The sequence below is a fragment of the Oncorhynchus clarkii genome, chromosome 16, assembly GCF_045791955.1.
Source record: "Oncorhynchus clarkii lewisi isolate Uvic-CL-2024 chromosome 16, UVic_Ocla_1.0, whole genome shotgun sequence".
Classification (NCBI taxonomy): Eukaryota; Metazoa; Chordata; class Actinopteri; order Salmoniformes; family Salmonidae; genus Oncorhynchus; species Oncorhynchus clarkii.
Genome location: NC_092162.1, coordinates 37,061,105 through 37,085,491, shown reverse-complemented (window position 1 = coordinate 37,085,491; position 24,387 = coordinate 37,061,105). Strand labels below are relative to the sequence as shown.

The 24,387-nt window shown below is 43.9% G+C and overlaps 1 protein-coding gene across 1 annotated transcript; it reads left to right on the top strand.

Annotated features, from left to right (window-relative positions):
* Nucleotides 1-776: 776 nt before the first annotated feature.
* On the top strand, nucleotides 777-20,400 carry LOC139367584 (differentially expressed in FDCP 6 homolog). The gene is made up of 11 exons (XM_071105842.1): nucleotides 777-928; nucleotides 12,137-12,277; nucleotides 12,455-12,640; nucleotides 13,920-14,147; nucleotides 14,281-14,427; nucleotides 14,687-14,795; nucleotides 15,025-15,323; nucleotides 15,554-15,720; nucleotides 16,644-16,842; nucleotides 18,940-19,030; nucleotides 19,789-20,400. Exons 1-11 carry the CDS (start codon nucleotides 833-835, stop codon nucleotides 19,998-20,000), a joined length of 1,875 nt encoding a protein of 624 aa, XP_070961943.1. The 5' UTR covers nucleotides 777-832; the 3' UTR covers nucleotides 20,001-20,400.
* The last annotated feature ends 3,987 nt before the right edge of the window (nucleotides 20,401-24,387 follow it).

The following is a 24,387-nucleotide window of genomic DNA, read 5'->3' as shown; positions in this document are numbered from 1 at the left end:
TTGTTAACCAATCTACCCTTCTTTATGAGGCTTTTGAAAAGGCTTTTTGTAGTTGAATCTGTGCTTGAAATGCAATACTTGACTGAGGGACCTTACAGATGCTGTAGGTATGGGGACAGAGGAAGGGTTAGTCATTCAAAAATCACGTCAACCCCTATTATTTCACACAGAGTGAGGCCATGTATCTTATTATGTGATTTGTTGAGCCACATTTTACAGATGAACTAATTTAAGCTTGCCTAAACAGAGGGGCTGAATACTTAAGCAACGATTATAGTTTGGTTATTCTTTATTTATCTTAAAAATAAAAATAAATCTTCCACTTTGACACTCCAGAGTATTTTGATGACAAAAAATGTACAATGACTTGTTTTTAATCCAACTTTGTAACACAATACAACGTGAAGAAATTCAAGGAGTCTGAATACTTTTTGCAAAGCATAATAATGGCGCAGGCTGCCGTTTTACAGGCTCCTAAGCAACTGTGCGCTTAACTCTATTTCTTGAACTGCATTGTTGGTTAAGGGCTTGTAAGTAAGCATTTCACGGTAAGGTCTTTTAGCTGTTGTATTCGGCGCATGTGACAAATACAATTTTATTTGATATGATTGTGGACCCCTACCTGCAGTGTTCTGCCCCACCAGCAGGTGGGGTAGCTGAGACTGATTGGATTGTAGTGCTGTCAGCACAGGTCCTCACGAGCCACAGTACAGGGTGTGTGTGGGTGACTGTTGGCTGTCATACATAGGGCCACGTATCAAGAGGAGGGGAGAGGAGAGAAAAAAAAGCTGTGAAAGAAGGAGAAAAACCGAACAGTTATGCTGCTGTAGACATGGACCTACGCTCAGAGCTCCTCAAGTCCATTTGGTATGGTTTCACAGCCTTGGATCTAGAGAAGAGTGGGAAAGTGTCAAAGTCTCAACTTAAGGTAAGTACCTGGTTACATTAGGGAAAGGTAGATTTTATGAGTTTTTTTTGGACTAATGCTTTGGGGCTCTTTCTTCTATCCAGGCACGCTTGCTGTCTAATGTCCGACCTCAGGAACATCATATTAATCTTCTCTTCTTAAGGTAGCTGGAGTCAGCCAACAATATATAAAGTGAACTGGATCCACAAAAATATACATTTGTTGACATTGGATGATGAGCAGAACAGGTCCTGACCCAGCAAGCACATAACGTTCTGGGAACCATATGTTTACCTTCCCACAACTTTCTGGGAATGGTGCAGGATAGTTGCTTGGCTTTAGAACATTCTTAACACATTTAAGGAACTTGACAAATAAGCGTTATTTTCTTGTTATTTCATTAATTTAACAGAACGTTTCCTAAAATGGTCACGTTTAATTTAAATTTAGTTAATGTTCACGGAACATTCTCCAACTGGTTTGACATTGGAAATATTCTCAAATAGTTCAGAGAGTGTTAAGAAACATTGTTCTTCTGTGCGAATTTCAGTGCTTCAGCATAGCGTTTCCTACATCTTTCCTCATGGTTCTATTTAAAGTCATGTTCTCACATTGTTATATACTATATTTAGTGCCTTCAGAAAGTATTCAGAAATATTGACTTTTTCTACATTTTGTTATATTACAGCCTTATTCTAAAATATCTATTTTTTTACCTCATCAATCTACACATAATACGCCATAATGACAAAGCAAGTATTTTTTGCCAATGTGGATATATAAACCCCCCCCCCTGGAAATGTCATATTTACATAAGTATTCAGACCCTTTATGCAGTACTTTGTTGATGCACCTTTGGCAGCGATTACAACATTGAATCTTCTTGGGTATGACAGCTAGAAGCTTGGCACACCTGTATTTGGGGAGTTTCTTCTATTCTTCTCTGCAGATCCTCTCAAGCTCTGTCAGGTTGGAGGGGAGGGGGAGTGTCGCTGCACAGCTATTTTCAGGTCTCTCCAGAGATGTTCGATCGGGTTAAAGTCCGGGCTCTGGCTGGGTCACTCAAGGACATTCAGATAGTAGTCCGGAAGCCTGTGTTGTCTTGGCTCTGTGCTTAGGGTTGTTGTCCTGTTGGAAAGTGAACCTTCACCCCAGTCTGAGGTCCTGAGCACTCTGGAGCAGGTTTTCATCAAGGATCTCTCTGTACTTTGCTCCATTCATCTTTCCCTCGATCCTGACTAGTCACCCAGTCCCTGCCGCTGAAAAACATCCCCACAGCATGATGCTGTCACCACCATGCTTCACTGTAGGGAAGGTGCCAGGTTTCCTCCAGACGTGACACTTGGCATTCAGGCCAAAAAGGTCAATCTTAATTTATCAGACCAGAGAATCTTGTTTCTCATGGTCTGAGAGTCCTTTAGGTGCCTTTTGGCTAACTCCAAGCGGGCTGTCACGTGCCTTCTACTGAGGAGTGGCTTTCTTCTGGCCACTACCATAAAGGCCTGATTGGTGGAGATGGTTGTCCTTCTGGCAGGTTCTCCAATCTCCACAGAGGAACTCTAGAGCTCTGTCAAAGTGACCATAAGTTCTTGGTCACCTCCCTGACCAAGGCCCTTCTACCTCGATTGATCAGTTTGGCTGGGCGGACAGCTCTAGGAAGAGTCTTGGTGGCTCCAAACTTCTTCTATTTAAGAATGATGGAGGCCACTGTGTTCTTGGGGACCTTCAATGCTGCAGAAATGTTTTGGTACCCTTCTCCAGATCTGTGCCTCGACATAATCCTGTCTCGGAGCTCTACAGACAATTCCTTCGACCTCATGGCTTGGTTTTTGCTCTTACATGCACTGCCAACTGTAGGACCTTATATAGACAAGTGTGTGCCTTTCTAAATCATATCCAGTCAATTGAATTTACCACAGGCGGACTCATATCAATGTGTAGAAACATCTCAAGGATGATCAATGGAAACCAGGAAACCTACATTTTGAGTCTCACAGCAAAGGGTCTGAATACTTATGTAAATAAGGTATTTCTGTTTTTATTTGTAATTCTTTATATCTAAAAACACGTTTTCGTTTTGTCTTTATGGGGTATTGTGTGTAGATTGATGATAGAAAAAAAACATTTAATCAATTTAAGAATAAGGCTGTAACGTAACAAATGTGGAAAAAGTCAAGGGGTCTGAATAATTTCCGAAGGCACTGTATATAAAAGTATGTGAACACCCATTAAAATAGGTTGATTCTGCTGTTTCAGCCACAACCATTTTTGACAGGTGTATAAAATTGAGAACACAGGCAGTAGAATGGCCTTACTGAAGAGCTCAGTTACTTTCAAAATGGCACCGTCATAGGATGCCACCTTTCCAACAAGTCAGTTCATCAAATTCCTGCCGTGGTCAACTGTATGTGCTGTTATTGTGAATTGGAAACATCTAGGCTCAACCACGAAGTGGTAGGCTAGACAAGCTCACAGAACGGGACTGTCGAGTGCTGAAGTGGGTAAAAATCGTCAGTCCTCAGTTGCAACACTCACTACCGAGTTCCAAAGTGCCTCTGGAAGCAATGTCAACACAACAACTGTTTGTCAGGAGCATCATGAAATGGGTTCCCATGGCCGAGTAGCCTCACACAACTAAAATCACTATGAGCAATGCCAAGCGTCAGCTGGTGTGATGTAAAGCTCAGCGCCATTTGAGCAGTGGAAATGCGTTCTCTGGAGTGATGAATCACGCTTCACCATCTGGTAGTCCTATGGACGAATTTGGGTTTGGCGGATGCCAGAAAAACACTACCCGTCTGAATGCATAGTGCCAAATGTAAAGTTTGGTGGAGGAGTAATAATTGTCTGGGGCTGTTTTTCATGGTTCGGGCTAGGCAACTTAGTTCCAGTGAAGGAAAATCTTAACGCTACAGCATACAATGACATTCTAGACAATAATGTGCTTCCAACTTTGTGGCAACAGCTTGGAGAAGGCCCTTTCCTGTTTCAGCATGACAATGCCCCTGTGCAGTGGCAGTTCTAGCTTGTATGACTCCAAGGGCGAACCCCCCCAACAACAAAAAAAGCACAATTCTGCATTAACTGTAATTTATATTAAGATTTGGAACAACACAAATAAATAATCAGAACATTTATAACTATATAAAAATATATGCAAAAATAAGTAACAAAAATAAGTAACAAAGACAAATGGAAACAAATTTGTGTTGATTTGGCACTCCAGCATCAATACATTACCCATCCCCCAACACTGTCAACCAAAAGTCAAGACTAAACCAATTCACCCTGCTGGTGTGCATACTGGTTTTATATTATTCTTAATGATTTCACAAAAACCAGAAAAAAATGCAACAATATGTCTGTGAAACTATATATTCACAGTATTATAAATTAATTGTGGTTTATTTGGTAGCATTTCGTAGTGTGACTGATTTTACTAATTGCATTAGTACTGTATAAAGTTAGAGGTGTGCTATTTGATAGATTCCCCCGCTCCCTCTACCTCAGACTTCCAGTGGGGAGACCTGAGGTCAACCTACCCCCGCCCCCCGCCCCGTCTCGTACTTCTGAGTGGATGACCTTCCCAGGCCTGCCTAGCTCACAAACTAGAATCAGGGCGCTCACTCCGACAAGGTTAATTGACCCACAGTCCCACACGGTGACAAGATATCATTGACGTGACATGCAAATGAGCGATAGAAAACTGATCACGCAAATTCATATTTTTGTTTGTTTGTGCGGGCGCCCTGTGAAGCCCCAGGCAAGATGCCGTCCCGGGCGGCTGCCCATGTCGCCTATACCTAAATCCGCCACTGCCCCCATGCACAAAGCGAGGTCCATATAGAAATGGTTTGTCGAGATCGGAGTGGAAGAACTTGACTGGCCTTTATCGAGTCCTGTCCTCAACCCCATCAAACACCTTTTGAGATGAATTGGAACGCCAACTGCGAGCCAGGTCTAATCGCCCAACATCCGTGCCCGACCTCACAAATGCTCTTGTGGCTGAATGGAAGCAAGTCCCCGCAGAAATGTTCCAACATCTAGTGGAAAGCCTTCCCTGAAGAGTGGAGGCTGTTATAGCAGTAAAGAGGTGGTTTGAGATGTTCGACAAGCAGGTGTCCACATACTTTTGGTAATGTACTGTAGATGGCTGACTCAGTGATGAAGATGTTTCCTATGGGGAGCAAAACAGTAATGATAGTGAGAGTGAACAATGTGTGCTTGTGTTTTAGAGGCAATGCGAGTGTGGAGCTGACAAGTAACAGTTTGCTCTCAGTGTTTCTATGAATAAGAGCCCTTATCACCAAGTTGTACCCAGACTGGTCCATGATGTCACCGCATACAGTGCAATTGGTACTGTGGCACTGAACATGACCAAAGAATGGAATAGAATGTGTCACACATTGTCTTCAATACTATGGTCATGTACATCTTCAGTGCTTATTGTTATTGACAAAGTAGTGCTGTAGAAAGTTGGATATATAATCATTACATTATCCTCCATCTATCCATTCGGCCCTACGTTCAGCCATGTGCTACTGGCTTTAACTACTAGAACCTTGTGACAAAGCCTATCCCGTCATACTGGTGGTGGGGCAGGCTCTAGTCTAGAGTATTGTCCAGACCAGAACCATGCAGTTAGGTTTATCGAGGCTAAGTACTCTGGTCTGGAGTATAGCCCAGTCAGTCCAGAGACCAGGGAGTCATATACCCTTTAAAAATCTACTTAGCCAAACTGAGCTGAGCTGTATCATGTTGGCTACAGTACACCGACCATCCACCATAGGTGATGGAACCGTGCTGGAAAAATGAAAAAAAAAAGAGCCAGCCAGCACAGTATGGTTCAGGTTGGAATGATATTGTGAAAGAATAATAGAGGCTTAGAAGACAGCAGGCCGCACAGGTCACATACTCTTGGTTTCGTAGTGAAAAGAGGAGGGAGGGAGAAGGAGAGGAAGACAGGATGTGATGTTTCAAAAGATGTGGGCTGGGTGCACTGACTCTAACCCTCCTTCCCTCTCAAAAAAAAGGATTGTCTCAAATTCTATTTCAATAATCCTCCAGTTATTTATTGATGCTCTCTTGAAAAACTATAAACTGCACAGGAATAGCATTGCATTTTCTCTGAGGTCTAAATGGCAGTTGAAACATTGTTGCGCGTGTGAGAACCACTCTTGAATGACATTTTTATGGGTAAATCATAGATATTGTAGCAACCCTAACCCAACACTTAGCGATCTTGTCAAAGGGTTCAGATCTCGTTGTAACGGCTAAGGTGTTGGCTTGCCAGTCGCGGGACCAGGGTTTGAGTTCTGGTCGGGGCTACCCCCCAAATTCCCTAGAATATGTAAACTAACTTTTTTAGAAGACTAAAATACTTTCATGATTCAGCTTTTATGTTTCAGTTCCTTCATAAACCGACAAAGTATTTCTCTTTTTACTGTACGCCACATCTGTCTGACAGAGACAAGTCACAGTTTTTAAAAGGATCTACCAAAGATTTAAACTTGATATGTAACTTATTTTCAATATACATTTTGCTGTATCTCATCTACAGTGCCGTGAAATTCTTTTTGATACTGATTGTTATCAGATCTTCAACCAAAACCTAATATTAGATAAAGGGAACCTGAGTTTACAAATAACAAAAAAAGGATACTTATTTAATTATCAAAGTTACGCAACACCCAATTTCCCAGTGTTTAAAAGTAATTGCCCCCTTACACTCAATAACGGGTTGTGCCACCTTTAGCTGCAATGACTGCAACCAAATGCTTCCTGTACAGTGAGGGAGAAAACTATTTGATCGCCTGCTGATTTTGTACGTTTGCCCACTGACAAAGAAATGATCAGTCTATTATTTTAATGGTAGGTTTATTTGAACAGTGAGAGACAGAATAAAAACAAAAAAATCCAGAAAAACACATCAAAACTGTTATAAAATTATGTGCATTTAATAAGGGAAATAAGTATTTGACCCCTCTGCAAAACATGACTTAGTGCTTGGTGGCAAAACCCAGACGTTTCTTGTAGTTGGCCACCAGGTTTGCACACATCTCAGAAGGGATGTTTGTCCCACTCCTCTTTGCAGATCTTCACCAAGTCATTAAGGTTTTGAGGCTGACGTTTGGCAACTCGAAACTTCAGCTCCCTCCACAGATTTTCTATGGGTTTAAGGTCAAATCAAATCAAATCAAATTTTATTTGTCACATACACATGGTTAGCAGATGTTAATGCGAGTGTAGCGAAATGCTTGTGATTCTAGTTCCGACAATGCAGTAATAACAAGTAATCTAACTAACAATTCCAAAACTACTGTCTTGTACACAGTGTAAGGGGATAAAGAATATGTACATAAGGATATATGAATGAGTGATGGTACAGAGCAGCATAGGCAAGATACAGTAATGGTATCGAGTACAGTATGTACAAATGAGATGAGTATGTAAACAAAGTGGCATAGTTTAAAGTGGCTAGTGATACATGTATTACATAAGGATACAGTCGATGATATAGAGTACAGTATATACGTATGCATATGAGATGAATAATGTAGGGTAAGTAACATTATATAAGGTAGCATTGTTTAAAGTGGCTAGTGATATATTTACATCATTTCCCATCAGTTCCCATTATTAAAGTGGCTGGAGTTGAGTCAGTGTCAGTGTGTTGGCAGCAGCCACTCAGTGTTAGTGGTGGCTGTTTAACAGTCTGATGGCCTTGAGATAGAAGCTGTTTTTCAGTCTCTCGGTCCCAGCTTTGATGCACCTGTACTGACCTCGCCTTCTGGATGATAGCGGGGTGAACAGGCAGTGGCTCGGGTGGTTGATGTCCTTGATGATCTTTATGGCCTTCCTGTGACATCGGGTGGTGTAGGTGTCCTGGAGGGCAGGTAGTTTGCCCCCGGTGATGCGTTGTGCAGACCTCACTACCCTCTGGAGAGCCTTACGGTTGTGGGCGGAGCAGTTGCCGTACCAGGCGGTGATACAGCCCGCCAGGATGCTCTCGATTGTGCATCTGTAGAAGTTTGTGAGTGCTTTTGGTGACAAGCCGAATTTCTTCAGCCTCCTGAGGTTGAAGAGGCGCTGCTGCGCCTTCTTCACGATGCTGTCTGTGTGAGTGGACCAATTCAGTTTGTCTGTGATGTGTATGCCGAGGAACTTAAAACTTGCTACCCTCTCCACTACTGTTCCATCGATGTGGATAGGGGGGTGTTCCCTCTGCTGTTTCCTGAAGTCCACAATCATCTCCTTAGTTTTGTTGACGTTGAGTGTGAGGTTATTTTCCTGACACCACACTCCGAGGGCCCTCACCTCCTCCCTGTAGGCCGTCTCGTCGTTGTTGGTAATCAAGCCTACCACTGTTGTGTCGTCCGCAAACTTGATGATTGAGTTGGAGGCGTGCGTGGCCACGCAGTCGTGGGTGAACAGGGAGTACAGGCGAGGGCTTAGAACGCACCCTTGTGGGGCCCCAGTGTTGAGGATCAGCGGGGAGGAGATGTTGTTGCCTACCCTCACCACCTGGGGGCGGCCCGTCAGGAAGTCCAGTACCCAGTTGCACAGGGCGGGGTCGAGACCCAGGGTCTCGAGCTTGATGACGAGCTTGGAGGGTACTATGGTGTTGAATGCCGAGCTGTAGTCGATGAACAGCATTCTCACATAGGTATTCCTCTTGTCCAGATGGGTTAGGGCAGTGTGCAGTGTGGTTGAGATTGCATCGTCTGTGGACCTATTTGGGCGGTAAGCAAATTGGAGTGGGTCTAGGGTGTCAGGTAGGGTGGAGGTGATATGGTCCTTGACTAGTCTCTCAAAGCACTTCATGATGACGGATGTGAGTGCTACGGGGCGGTAGTCGTTTAGCTCGGTTACCTTAGCTTTCTTGGGAACAGGAACAATGGTGGCCCTCTTGAAGCATGTGGGAACAGCAGACTGGTATAGGGATTGATTGAATATGTCCGTAAACACACCGGCCAGCTGGTCTGCGCATGCTCTGAGGGCGCGGCTGGGGATGCCGTCTGGGCCTGCAGCCTTGCGAGGGTTAACACGTTTAAATGTCTTACTCACCTCGGCTGCAGTGAAGGAGGGACCGCATGTTTTCGTTGCAGGCCGTGTCAGTGGCACTGTATTGTCCTCAAAGCGGGCAAAAAAGTTATTTAGTCTGCCTGGGAGCAAGACATCCTGGTCCGTGACTGGGCTGGATTTCTTCCTGTAGTCCGTGATTGACTGTAGACCCTGCCACATGCCTCTTGTGTCTGAGCCGTTGAATTGAGATTCTACTTTGTCTCTGTACTGGCGCTTAGCTTGTTTGATAGCCTTGCGGAGGGAATAGCTGCACTGTTTGTATTCGGTCATGTTACCAGACACCTTGCCCTGATTAAAAGCAGTGGTTCGCGCTTTCAGTTTCACACGAATGCTGCCATCAATCCACGGTTTCTGGTTAGGGAACGTTTTAATCGTTGCTATGGGAACGACATCTTCAACGCACGTTCTAATTAACTCGCACACCGAATCAGCGTATTCGTCAATGTTGTTATCTGACGCAATACGAAACATCTCCCAGTCCACGTGATGGAAGCAGTCTTGGAGTGTGGAGTCAGCTTGGTCGGACCAGCGTTGGACAGACCTCAGCGTGGGAGCCTCTTGTTTTAGTTTCTGTCTGTAGGCAGGGAACAACAAAATGGAGTCGTGGTCAGCTTTTCCGAAAGGGGGGCGGGGCAGGGCCTTATATGCGTCGCGGAAGTTAGAGTAACAATGATCCAAGGTCTTTCCACCCCTGGTTGCGCAATCGATATGCTGATAAGATTTAGGGAGTCTTGTTTTCAGATTAGCCTTGTTAAAATCCCCAGCTACAATGAATGCAGCCTCCGGATAAATTGTTTCCAGTTTGCAGAGAGTTAAATAAAGTTCGTTCAGAGCCATCGATGTGTCTGCTTGGGGGGGGGATATATACGGCTGTGATTATAATCGAAGAGAATTCTCTTGGTAGATAATGCGGTCTACATTTGATTGTGAGGAATTCTAAATCAGGTGAACAGAAGGATTTGAGTTCCTGTATGTTTCTTTCATCACACCATGTCACGTTAGTCATAAGGCATACGCCCCCGCCCCTCTTCTTACCAGAAAGATGTTTGTTTCTGTCAGCGCGATGCGTGGAGAAACCCGTTGGCTGCACCGCTTCGGATAGAGTCTCTCCAGTGAGCCATGTTTCAGTGAAGCAAAGGACGTTACAGTCTCTGATGTCCCTCTGGAATGCTACCCTTGCTCGGATTTCATCAACCTTGTTGTCAAGAGACTGGACATTGGCAAGAAGAATGCTAGGGAGTGGTGCACGGTGTGCCCGTCTCCGGAGTCTGACCAGAAGACCGCCTCGTTTCCCTCTCTTTCGGAGTCGTTTTTTGGGTCGCTGCATAGGATCCACTCCGTTGTCCTGTTTGTAAGGCAGAACACAGGATCCGCGTCGCGAAAAACATATTCTTGGTCGTACTGATGGTGAGTTGACGCTGATCTTATATTCAGTAGTTCTTCTCGACTGTATGTAATGAAACCTAAGATGACCTGGGGTACTAATGTAAGAAATAACACGTAAAAAAACAAAAAACTGCATAGTTTCCTAGGAACGCGAAGCGAGGCGGCCATCTCTGTCGGCGCCGGTCTGGAGACTGGCTAGGCCACTCCAGGACCTTAATGTGCTTCTTCTTGAGCCACTCCTTTGTTGCCTTGGCCGTGTGTTTTGGGTCATTGTCATGCTGGAATACCCATCCACGACCCATTATCAATGCCCTGGCTAAGGGAACGAGGTTCTCACCCAAGATTTGACGGTACATGGCCCGTCCATCGTCCCTTTGATGCGGTGAAGTTGTCCTGTCCCCTTAGCAGAAAAACACCCCCAAAGCATAATGTTTCCACCTCCATGTTTGACTGTGGGGACGGTGTTCCTCCTCCTCCTCCAAGCATTCCTCCTCCTCCAAACACGGCGAGTTGAGATGATGCCAAAGAGCTCCATTTTGGTCTCATCTGACCACAACACTTTCACCCAGTTGTCCTCTTAATCATTCAGATGTTCATTGGCAAACTTCAGACGGGCATGTTTATGTGCTTTCGTGAGCAGGGAGACCTTGCGGGCGCTGCAGGATTTCAGTCTTTCACGACGTAGTGTGTTACTAATTGTTTTCTTAGTGACTATGGTCCCAGCTGTCTTGAAATCATTGACAAGATCCTCCCGTGTAGTTCTGGGCTGATTCCTCACCGTTCTCATTATCATTGCAACTCCATGAGGTAAGATATTGCATGGAGCCCCAGGCCGAGGGAGATTGACAGTTCTTTTGTGTTTCTTCCATTTGCGAATAATCGCACCAACTGTTGTCACCTTCTCACCAAGCTGCTTGGCGATGGTCTTGTAGCCCATTCCAGCCTTCTGTAGGTCTACAATCTTGTCACTGACATCCCTGGAGAGCTCTTTGGTCTTGGCCATGGTGGAGAGTTTGGAATCTGATTGATTGATTGCTTCTGTGGACAGGTGTCTTTTATACAGGTAACAAACTGAGATTAGGAGCACTCCCTTTGCGTGTGCTCCTAATCTCAGCTCGTTACCTATATAAAAGACACTTGTGAGCCATAAATCTTTCTGATTGAGAGGGGGTCAAATACTTATTTCATCATTAAAATGCAAATTAATTTAACATTTTTGATATGCGTTTTTCAGATTTTTTGTTGTTGTTATTCTGTCTCTCACTGTTCAAATAAACCTACCATTAAAATTATAGACTGATAATTTCTTTGTCAGTGGGCAAACGTACAAGATCAGTCTCCATCTCATCCAAAAAGTTGACCAAAAAGCACCTGGATGATCATCTTGACTCTTGATCAGATCAGTCAAAAGTGTAACTTTTACGCCTGCCGAAAACCAAACACTGCATTCCACAGTGAGAACCTTTAACCAACAGTCAAGCATGGTGGTGGTAGTACGATGGTGATGCTTTGCTGCCTCAGGACCTGGACAACTTGCCTTAATAGAAGGAACCATGAATGTGTGTGTGTGTGTGTGTGTAAGGTGCGGAGAATCAGAGCAGGTGGTCAGTCCAGTCCAATTATTTAGCAGTCTGATGGCTTGTAGATAGATACCCACAGGCACAGAGACAGTTTCTATCAGACCTCATGCTCCGATACTGTTTGCCCGACGACAAGGGAGTGAACGGCCCTCACAACCCTGTCGTTTGTGTGTTCTAGGTCCTATCACATAACTTGTGTACGGTTCTGTCCATCCCTCACGACCCGGTGGCTCTGGAAGAACATTTCAGAGATGATGACGATGGACCGGTCTCCAGCCAGGGGTACATGCCTTACCTCAACAAATACATACTGGACAAGGTAAAGTCATGTACACAAACACACCCAAGTCACCTTACATTTTTTGCCTCAGTCGTTCCTTTTATTTTGTTTTGTGTGCCCAGATGCCACCACTTGGTTTATCCAGAAGGAAAAGAGAGCTAAAAAAAATGCTAGGTACATTTTCCTTACTCAGTGCTGTTTTATTATGCCTCACAGGTTGAAGAGGGCTGTTTTGTGAAAGAACAGGTTGATGAACTGTGCTGGACTCTCACTGCTAAGAAGAACTACAAACCGGCGAAGGACAATAAGAACGTGTTGCCAGGGAAAGATGCCTTTCATCTCTGGAGTCTGTTTAACTTTCTGTCAGAGGATAAATACCCTCTCGTTATGGTTCCTGATGAGGTGAGTTATGTATACAAAGCATGCTGGGTTCTGTAGCGTATTTATACAACAAATTCACCTAGAATACAGTGGATGGATGCTAATACATTTAGTCACTTAAAAAGGGAAAAGGTCCATCACTAACTTTCAAAACCGCTGTAACCAAATCCAAACACTCATTCTAATTGTAGTATTTAATTGTAGGGGCAGCAGGTAGCCTAGCGGTTAAGCTCGTTGGACCAATAACCGGAAGGTCTCTGGTTCAAATCGCAGACTAACGTTCGGGGGAAAAATCTGTCTGTGCCCTTGAGCAAGGCACTTAACCATAATTTATCCTGTAAGTCACTCTGGATAAGAGTGTCTGCTAAATTCCTTAAATGTAAAAATGTAGTATTTATCTGCCAAACCTCTATACAGCCTGCTCTCATAGACTAGACGTAACATAGTAAATGTAAATCAGTATGATATGTTACATTTGGTAAGGTTACTTAAGGCAAAAACAAAAGTAGGGAGGTTGGGCGTGCGTGTAACGCGAACATCTAGCAACCCAAAGTTTGAATTCGTATCTCATTATGGACAACTTTAGCAACTTTTCAACTACTTATTACTTTTGAGCTACTTTGCAACTACTTAGCATGTTAGCTAACCCTTCCCCTAACCTTAACCCTTTTAGCTAACCCTTCTTCTAACCCTTTAACCTAACTCCTAAACTTAACCCCTAACCCCTAGTCTCGCTAATGTTAGCCAGATTACTAATGTTAGCCACCTAGCCATCCAGCTAGAATTTGTAACATATTATATGTTTTGGAAATTCGTAACATATAATACGAATTGCAATTTGTAACAATTTACGTAATGGGTGATGGATATCGACAAATGAATACATAACATACAGTATCATACTAAATAGTGTCAGAATTACGTATAGAATAATACAAAATGCTCTGAGAGAGGGTTGCTAAATATAGCAAACCCGTGAGGAATGTTTATCTTCCTACTGATTGCTGTGTGTCTTTCAATACCTAAATATGGGCTTGTATGTCACTTGTAGCATGGCTTTTGGTTTCAGCCTGTAGTCTGTTTTTCACAACCGGTGTTGGCAGTATGATTGTGATAAGCCACAGATTTCAGAGCAGGGCACTACAGTGCCTCAGAGTAACAACCAGCAGTCGGGGTGGTTTCACTGAAAACAAAAGCATAGGTTACATTATCATCCAAATATTATCTTGAGTTGTGACGGACTATTAAGATAAACAAGATCGAGATTGAGACTTATTTGTGTTTTGTTTGAATTATTCAGGTGGAATACCTCCTGAAGAAGATTTGCATGGCCATGAGTGTTGAGCTCAACTGTGTGGAGCTGGAAGACTTCATCTCCCAGGATGCAGTGCGACAGAATGGTTTCACTGTCTGGTCCTTCCTGGAGATGATGAACACTGGGAAGATAACCAGAGGCATGGGCCAGGAAATCACCAGCATGGCCATAGAGGAGGTCTACAGGGAGATAGTTGCTGATGTCCTCAAAGAGGTAGGGTACTTAAAAACAACATAACAACAATACAGCATCTCTATACTGCCTACCTGCCTGTGACCTCCAATTCTGTTTCAGTGACATGTGTTGATTGTGTCAGTTCTGTGTGGGTTGACTCTGTTGCCTACAGGGGTACCTGTGGAAAAAGAGTCAGCTGAGGAGGAACTGGAAGGAGCGCTGGTTCACCCTGAGGCCGATTACCCTGGATTACTACACCAGTGAGGACCGCAAGGAGCGCCAGGGAAGCATTGCTCTGGATGGGAACTGCTGTGTGGAGGTAGGCTGGGTTTGAGGTGGGGTGGGACCTGGGGTGGGGCAGTGGGGACAGGCACAGCAGAGATGGGCCTGCTCTTTTTTGAGAATGGGTGACAGATAGGAATAACTTATTCAATCAGAGCTACAGGGTAAACACATCCCTCCCTCATATGCTTAATTTGAAATAGCTAAAAATATAAATTAATTTACAATGAATGTACAACAAATATATATATACATTGTGCTAATGTGTCACAATGAGTACTTCTCCTGTTGATCAGGTGCTGCCAGACCGGGATGGGAAGAGGTGTATGTTCTGTCTGAAAACTCTGTCCAAGACCTACGAGATGAGTGCCTCGGACACCAAGCAGAGACAGGAATGGACTGCAGGTACCACGATCAATAATTTGTTAATTGAGCATTTACATGTTGTTGACACAATTATTTAGGGATATGATGAATTACCAAGCTTATAACATCTATCATACTTATGACAAAAGTAGTGAAGGCAACGATTCCCCCTGCCCTATATGTTGGGTTGATTACTGGGTTGATTATTCAAAGTCAAGCAGTAAGCATATACTGAGTACTGACATCCTGTCCCTCCCTTCACCCCCAGCCATTCAGACAGCCATCCGTCTACACACTGAAGGGAAGACCTCTCTCCACAAGGACCTGAAGCTGAAGAGGAGGGAGCAGAGGGAGCAGCGGGAGAAGAGGCGGCTGGCCAAGGAGGAGGAGCAGCAACGTTTTCAGGCTCTGCAGGAGGAGAAGGAGCGTAAGCTGGCCGAGCTGGAGCTCCTAAAGGAGGCGCAGAGGCAGGCCCAAGTCCTCCTGGAGCAGGACGAGATGAGACGGCGCCAGCATCATGAGGAGATGCAACAGGCCCTGGAGGTGCAGCTCCGCGAGGCAAAGGAGGTGAAGACTGGGAGGGGCAGGGGTGTAGGAAGTGTACGGGGGAGGAGAGGGTGGAGGGAAGAGAGGAGTGTGGTTGCTTGGAGGAGAAAGGTGGAGGAGTGCTGATGAATGGAGAAGAGTGACGACTGCACAATGTTTACCTGTGTCGCGCAGGAGAAGGGTGGAGGTTGATTCAGACTGGAGGAGTGGGTGTTTAGATGTTCCATGCTGATGTGGGTCTCCTCTTCCAGTCACGGGCCACCATGCAGGCAGAGATGGTTCTGAAGGAGGAGGAGGCGGAGCGGCAGAGGAAGAGGATCAAGGAGCTGGAGGAGATGCAGACAAGTCTGGAGGAGGCTCTACAGCAGGAGATCAAAGCTCGGCAGGACGAAGAGGTCTTTCGATACGCACAGACTGGGTAAAGGGATACACACACACACACACACACACACACACACACACACACACACACACACACGCAGGTAGGCAGTTACCCACGCACGCACGCAACACACTCGCATACACACACACACAGGCTGAGGGCAGGGTGCTGGACACACTCAGACATTGTTTCGCTCACACTGACTCACAAACCTAGTACCCTCACTACTTTGCTTACAAGACACAGGCTCATTTTAGGGCTTGCTGTCATCGTGTGAGAAGGCACCAAGTTGGCACGTAAAAGCTGCATGTCTTTTTACAGAGCACAGTACACAGCAGAGAGACAGATGGTGTTAAGAGAAGCTGATTGCTGTTGAAGAGAGGCTGTTGCATTAGTTAGGTTCCTGAGGAAGTTGAGTTTAACAGAGGAAGTTGTCTAGCTACGATCTGTGGGATCTGTTGACACTGATAGGGTGTTCATGGTGTGTCTGTCACAATCTTACATGTAAGAATAAGCAGTGTGCTTTGATGCATTTATTCACCGACTGCTCGATGGGAAACATACAGATCCTAACCTGTTCTATTTAATTTTGTGACTGGAAATACCAAGCGCCAAGCTCTCTGCTTGTCTCAAAGATCCAAAACACTCACAGACAAGGCAACTATAGCATACAAATATGAAGTAATACGACATTAAAGGCTCATATATGCTTTTAAAAAAAAGTACATAACATTGTACAGTATATAATGAAAAGTAATGGAGATAAGCAACAGCGTTAGGGGGCGCCTATGTTTTACTGGACACTTTTTGAGAGATGATTGCGAGGTCAAGAGTTTGCATGTGTCACGTTTCTAAAAACATTAAATGTGTCTCGTCCATCTTCTTACCACACAATGCCATATCTACTGTATGTCTTCCAGTTAAAGATTTTCTATTTGTCCTATACGTTTATTGTACAGTTTGCTGTCTGAGGAGGAGGACAAGATGAAGGCCCTGATGGCGCTGCAAGAGGAGCAGGAGGAGTACATCCTGAAGACCCAGAGGGAGAAGCAGGAGCTAAGGCAAGAGATGGAGAACAAGTCCCGCGCTCTTGAGGAGGCCCAAAGGCAGCTGGAAGAGGTCAGGGCCAACCGCTACAGGGTCGACCAGGACGTTGTGGTAAGTGCAGAGATACACTATATAATATAAATACCTGTGCATAATGTTATAGTTACAGTGCCTTGCGAAAGTATTCGGCCCCCTTGAACTTTGCGACCATTTGCCACATTTCAGGCTTCAAACATAAAGATATAAAACTGTATTTTTTTGTGAAGAATCAACAACAAGTGGGACACAATCATGAAGTGGAACGACATTTATTGGATATTTCAAACTTTTTTAACAAATCAAAAACTGAAAAATTGGGCGTGCAAAATTATTCAGCCCCCTTAAGTTAATACTTTGTAGCGCCACCTTTTGCTGCGATTACAGCTGTAAGTCACTTGGGGTATGTCTCTATCAGTTTTGCACATCGAGAGACTGACATTTTTTCCCATTCCTCCTTGCAAAACAGCTCGGGCTCAGTGAGGATGGAGAGCGTTTGTGAACAGCAGTTTTCAGTTCTTTCCACAGATTCTCGATTGGATTCAGGTCTGGACTTTGACTTGGCCATTCTAACACCTGGAAATGTTTATTTTTGAACCATTCCATTGTGGATTTTGCTTTATGTTTTGGATCATTGTCTTGTTGGAAGACAAATCTCCGTCCCAGTCTCAGGTCTTTTGCAGACTCCATCAGGTTTTCTTCCAGAATGGTCCTGTATTTGGCTCCATCCATCTTCCCATCAATTTTAACCATCTTCCCTGTCCCTGCTGAAGAAAAGCAGGCCCAAACCATGATGCTGCCACCACCATGTTTGACAGTGGGGATGGTGTGTTCAGGGTGATGAGCTGTGTTGCTTTTACGCCAAACATAACGTTTTGCATTGTTGCCAAAAAGTTCAATTTTGGTTTCATCTGACCAGAGCACCTTCTTCCACATGTTTGGTGTGTCTCCCAGGTGGCTTGTGGCAAACTTTAAACAACACTTTTTATGGATATCTTTAAGAAATGGCTTTCTTCTTGCCACTCTTCCATAAAGGCCAGATTTGGGCAATATACGACTGATTGTTGTCCTATGGACAGAGTCTCCCACCTCAGCTGTAGATCTCTGCAGTTCATCCAGAGTGATCATGGGCCTCTTGGCTGCATCTCTGATCAGTCTTCTCCTTGTATGAGCTGAAAGTTTAGAGGGACGGCCAGGTCTTGGTAGATTTGCAGTGGTCTGATACTCCTTCCATTTCAATATTATCGCTTGCACAGTGCTCCTTGGGATGTTTTAAGCTTGGGAAATCTTTTTGTATCCAAATCCGGCTTTAAACTTCTTCACAACAGTATCTCGGACCTGCCTGGTGTGTTCCTTGTTCTTCATGATGCTCTCTGCGCTTTTAACGGACCTCTGAGACTATCACAGTGCAGGTGCATTTATACGGAGACTTGATTACACACAGGTGGATTGTATTTATCATCATTAGTCATTTAGGTCAACATTGGATCATTCAGAGATCCTCACTGAACTTCTGGAGAGAGTTTGCTGCACTGAAAGTAAAGGGGCTGAATCATTTTGCACGCCCAATTTTTCAGTTTTTGATTTGTTAAAAAAGTTTGAAATATCCAATAAATGTCGTTCCACTTCATGATTGTGTCCCACTTGTTGTTGATTCTTCACAAAAAAATATAGTTTTATATCTTTATGTTTGAAGCCTGAAATGTGGCAAAAGGTCGCAAAGTTCAAGGGGGCCGAATACTTTCGCAATGCACTGTATATAGCGATGAGTCAACACACCGTTAATGGTACTTCAAAACAGCCCTGGCTATTTGGGTATCACATCCCAATGGGCACAGACGTCAGTTGAACGTCTAGTTTCGATTTACATTTGGTTGAGTTGTCAACTATGGTGAATTTAACATGAAATTAAAAATATTCACCATGTCATTGGCTTTAGCTTAAAAATTGTGAGAAAAAAATACGAAATGCCCTGGTCGATCCAATTAGTTTTCCACATTGATTCAACGTGGTCACAGATTTTCTGGGTTAAAATTAGGTGGAAACAACGTTGATTCAAGTTTTTGCCAAGTGGGATGTGAGCAGGGATGGGATTGAGGGAGATAGTGAGAGAATTAAGTAAGTTTTACTGTGTTTGCGGGGGTGTTTTTAATCTGTCTTGTGTTCTTATAGGCTGCCCAGAGGAAGCTTCGCCAGGCCAGCACCAATGTCAAACACTGGAATGTTCAGATGAACCGACTGATGCGTCCTATTGGACCAGGAGGTAGGCTACGTCACACCACACCAGTGTCTTCATTGACTATAAAAAACATACACAGAAAGCTTAGGTTTGATATATTATCATGATTGAGGCGCAGAAAAAGCAAGGAGGAGTAGTCACGATCTGCAACATAAACACTGGTCGTGTCCCAAATTTTGACCGGTCAAAAATACTGCACTATAAATGGAATCGGGTGCCATTTGGGACCTGCCAAGTGCCTGCTGCTAAGTGCTCAGCCATGATTTATGCAATCAGGTCACTAGAATAAGCCTACGTTTCCTTGTGGTTTGGGTGGCTTTTAACTATGCACAAAGAGCATGTAGTGGATAAGACCTACAGTAGTAGGTGTATAGTATGCTAAAGGTCCCTCTTTCTCACGGTGGTAGCAGCTGGGGTTTGTCAAGATCATTTTAGAAGACGTCTTCCTCAAACATAGTGTAGACAAGACGCGTTCGTGCAGTTCTATTTAATTGATCTTAATCATATTTTGAACTGAAACCCCTTGGCTCTACTCATTCCACCCTTACCAGGTGACATGCCACCACTCTCCCTGCATGGCAGACACAGAATCACATGGATCTGTCTCCTATCTTTGCCAAAGTTAGACAGCTTCAAGTTAGACCAATTACATTTCAGGGGGTGACTGATATTTTAGCTGCAGACAACCCTGGTTTTCTTTGATGACATTGTTTCTTCAGTGCCATATATGTTAAAATAAATGTTTGTTGTTCTGTCTCCTGATCTCCCTCCCATGGTTCTAGAGAAGAGACCATCAGGGGGGGGCTCTTTCTCCAGCTTCCAGATCCCATCCCAGAGAGATCCAGGTCTGCGTCTGAGACAGAGGTCTGAGGAGCCAGACGAGGAAAGCAAGGAAAACGTGGACAACAGCAGCAGTGCAGGGTCGGGGTGTGAAGGAGAGAGAGTAGAGAGGCGTCTCTCTCAGGCCTCTAACGGAGACATGGACATTCCCTGAGGATCATATGGTGCTTCTCGTCAAAGCCTAACTCATCAACTGTTTATTTTGTTTGTGTTTTTTCTAATGGAAAAGCAAGGTGGAGAACCTTTTAGTATGAAATCATATTTTTAGGTCAACTTCCTGTCAATTGCTGGGTAGGATAAAGGGAAAGTAAACACACTGTTCAAATGTTCTCCCACAAACATTTTTGTAATTGTATTAACTTTTTAGTAGTTTGTATTATTCTCTCACCTTATCTCACAGTATGTTATAACAGATCTCCATGTTTTAATGAAGAATGAAAGAACCATAATGCACCACTATGAATTTTGTAGATATATTTACTAAGTAGTTTGTAACCTCGTCCCCAGGCTCAATTGAGCTGGCTGGCGGACCAGATTAAATGGTTTGGAATCTAGTTTTTGCTCGCCTCTTTGTGTGTCTCCATTAAAAGTATTATCAAACGATAACGGGTTGGGCTCGATATGCAAACAGAGAGGACTGATTTGTAGAGGGAAACTAATGCAAACTGCTTCTGTGGTCTCTATTTCCTGTTTCCGTTGTAAGTCAACAGAGATCAAGGCTCTTTCTGTGGTGCCTGCCTTACCTACATATTATGCAACGTTGACGTGGCAGTTTCTCAATGTTCGTGTCTAATTCAAGGGTATTCTCTTGCTTTTTATTTGAGTGCATCCATTGCATTATTTACACTGAGTGTACAAAATATTAGGAACACCTTCCTAATTTTCAGTTGCACTCCCTTTTGCCCTCAACAGCCTCAATTCGTCGGGGCATGGACTCTACAAGGTGTCGAAAGCGTTCCACAGGGATGCTGGCCCATGTTGAATCCAATGCTTTCCACAGTTATGTCAAGTTGACTGGATGTCCTTCGGGTGGTGGACAATTCTTGATACACACAGGAAACTGTTGAGCGTGAAAGACCCAGCAGCTTTGCAGTTCTTGACACAAACCGGCGTGCCTGGCTCCTAGTACCATACCCGGTTTAAAAGGCACTTAAATATTTTGTCTTGCCCATTCACCCTCTGAATGACAGATATACGCAATCCATGTCTCAACTATCTCAAGGCTTAGAAATCCTTCTTAGTGAGCGTTTCTCCTTTGCCAATTTTATCCATCCACCTGACCGGTGTGGCATATCAAGAAGCTGATTAAACAGCATGATCATTACACTGGTGCACCTTGTGCTGGGTACAATAAAAGGACACTTTAAAATGTGCAGGTTTTGAGGGAGCTTGCAATTGGCATGCTGACTGTTGGAATGTCCACCAGAGCTGTTGCCAGAGAATTTAATGTTAATTTCTCTACCATTAGCTGCCTTCAATGTTATTTTAGAGAATTTGGCAGGAAGTCCAACCAGCCTCAAAACTGCAGACCATGTGTAAGCAAGCCCAGGACCTCCACATCCAGCTTCTTCACCTGCGGTTTCATCTGAGGGGGTACTGAGGAGTTTTATGTCTGTAATAAAGCCCTTTTGAGGGGAAAAACTCATTCTGATTGGATGGGCCTGGCTACCCAGTGGGTGGGCCTATGCCCACCCATGGCTGCACCACTGCCCAGTCATGAAATCCATAGAGTAGGGTCAAATTAATTTATTTCAGATTTATTTATATGAATTGTAACTGTAAAATATTTGAAAATATTACATTTGTATTTTTATTCATTATAAAAAGGCCCTATAAAATCCTATCATTGCTATGTTGATGGCACTCAACTACTCTTCTTCTTCCCCCCTTCTGACACACATCTCTGCGTGCCTGGCAGACACCTCAGCTTGGATGTCAGCCCACCACCTCAAGCTCAACAAAACGGAACTGCTCTACCTCCCGGGGGAAAGCCTGCCCGCTCCAAGACATCTCCATCATGGGTGACAACTCCACGGTGTCCCCCTCCCAGAGTGCAAAGAACCTTGGCATGACCCTGGACAACACTCTGTTGTTCTCTGCAAACATCAAAGCAGTGACTCGCTCCTGCAGGTTCATGCTCAGCAACATTCGTAGAGTATGATCTTTCCTCATACAGGCAGCGGTGCAGGACCTAATCCAGGCACTTGTCATCTCCCATCCAGACTACTGGAACTCTCTGTTGGATGGGCTCCCCGCTTGTGTCATCAAACCCCTGCAACTTATCCAGAATTCCACAGCCGCCTGGTGTTCGACATTCTTCTTCTTTGGTATCATGTCGTTCACACATTTTGTTTGTGCATGCCGCCACCTACTGTAGTGTGTGTTCAATCACCTTAGATTTTGTTATACAAAAATAAAAAGGGGAAACATTTAAGAAATAATAATATGCACCACCAACTAACCCAACACCTATATATCACTATTTAATTTTTTTATCACCACCCCATTCCACTATTTTGACCCTATCTGGTCCATGCCACTTGCCTGGGAGGACGGGACACCACCACTTCACACACCCTGTAGCTCTTCTGAAGTCAAATCTCGTGTACGCAAATACTTCTCTGCAGCTGCCACCACAACATCTATTTTTTGTGATTTTCGTTCCATTTCTGTGCTACAGTTGATAACCATTGATATGAACGCTAAGAAGCCAACCTTACTAAAGCATACAGTGTATAATTCGATGGCCTATCCCTCTGTGCTGGCACAGATCCACTCCTCACATGGATCCTCTCAGGAACTCTCACCCTTGACGCATCCTCCTCTACTTTCTTCACTGCCTCAGCATACAACACATTCTGCACTACTCTGACTCTGGCCAGCTCCACCTGCCTCTCTCGCACCGGACACTTCCGATCCCCAGCAACATGGGCACCCCTACAGTTGACACACAACTTTATTAATCGAAACTACACAATCCTCCATCTCATGCACTCCTGCACTCTTCCCACATCTTTGAATCTCCCTCCTACAAACTGCTGTGACATGACCATAGACGTTGCACCTGAAACACCGCAATGGATTCGGCACAAAAGCTCTAACGGGATAACTGATATATCCTAACAAGACTTTGTCAGGTAAAAAGACTCAAAACTCAAAAAGGACAGTTTCACCACCGGGTCTGCGTTGCAGCAAACGGCAGGCATCACAAACGGCAGGAATCTTCAACTTCTCCACCTGCACACTTAACACTGCCCCAGAAATCACTCCATTCAATGATGCCCTATTCCTAAGCGCAAAGCAAGAAACAGATCTTGGCCCAAGTTGGGGGACATGGAGCGCCTGCTTAACTGCTACCAACTTCTTTCCTAGCCACCCTTAAACCGCACATGGATCCGCCAAAAGGCAAGGATTTTCACCTAAAACGACATACCCAAATCAAACTGCCTGTAGCTCAGGACCTGAAGCAAGGATATGCATATGCTTGATACCATTTGAAAGGAAACACTTTGAAGTTTGTGGAAATGTGAAATTAATGTAGGAGAATATCACACATTAAATCTGGTAAAAGATAATACAAACAAAATAAACATGCGTTTAAAAACAAAAAATTCATCTTAATATGATAATATAATATTGCAATTTAGATGATGCAGCGCGTGCACAAAGTTTCAGATAGATCCAGCAAAGCATTGCAATACTGGACAATATTTATTATCAAGTCTGCCCAAATGTGCCAAATTGGTCAATTGATTTATTTTCAAGTACATAACTAGAGAACATACAAAAATGATATGGTAACACATTAAAGTTTTACACACTCAAAGGAATGTCATACATGATGGCTCATTAGCTTATACACTAACTTTCACACATCTAAATGGCCAGGTGAACCGGGGTGAACTGTAGAACCCAGTTATAACATTTGAATATAAAAATAGATTTTATCAAACAAAACTGCTACATTTTATCTCTGGGACATTCAGGATGGCAAAATCGGAGCTAGATTACTGAACATGATTTACTTTCAGAGGTGAATGTATCAAACCAGTTGCCGTGATACATTTGTTGTTGTTGTGCACTCTCCTCAAACAATAGCATAACATTTCACTGTAATAGATACTGTAAATCGGACACTTCAGTTAGATTAACAAGAATTGAAGCTTTCTGCCCATATAAGACATGTCTATGTCCTGGAAAGTTCGCTGTTACTTACATCAAGTACATGCTAATCACATTAGCACCCGTTAGCTCAAACATCCTAGTCATGGTCTTGCACATGGCTCACTCATTTTGCACTTGACACCAATCTTCTACAACACCCCATCTGAAAAAAAGCCATCTTCCACAAATTCAAATCTCTGCTTTCCTTATTCTCTTCAATCTCTTATTCCTCTTCTCCCAACATTGCTTGCAGCCTGTCCTCCACAGTGACCACCGGTGTTCAACCTTCCAAAGTAATCCCATGTCACCCCTCTATTTTTTCACTAGCATTGACTTTGCTGATAAATATTTTGTTGAGGTAAAATGTACTTGATATG

Excerpts from the sequence above, each read along its gene's own strand:
- LOC139367584 (XM_071105842.1), top strand. The coding sequence starts at position 833 with ATGGACCTACGCTCAGAGCTCCTCAAGTCCATTTGGTATGGTTTCACA. Across the intron at positions 14,796-15,024 it reads GAGACAGGAATGGACTGCAG|CCATTCAGACAGCCATCCGT; the intron begins GTACCACGATCA and ends CTTCACCCCCAG. Across the intron at positions 19,031-19,788 it reads GCGTCCTATTGGACCAGGAG|AGAAGAGACCATCAGGGGGG; the intron begins GTAGGCTACGTC and ends CCATGGTTCTAG.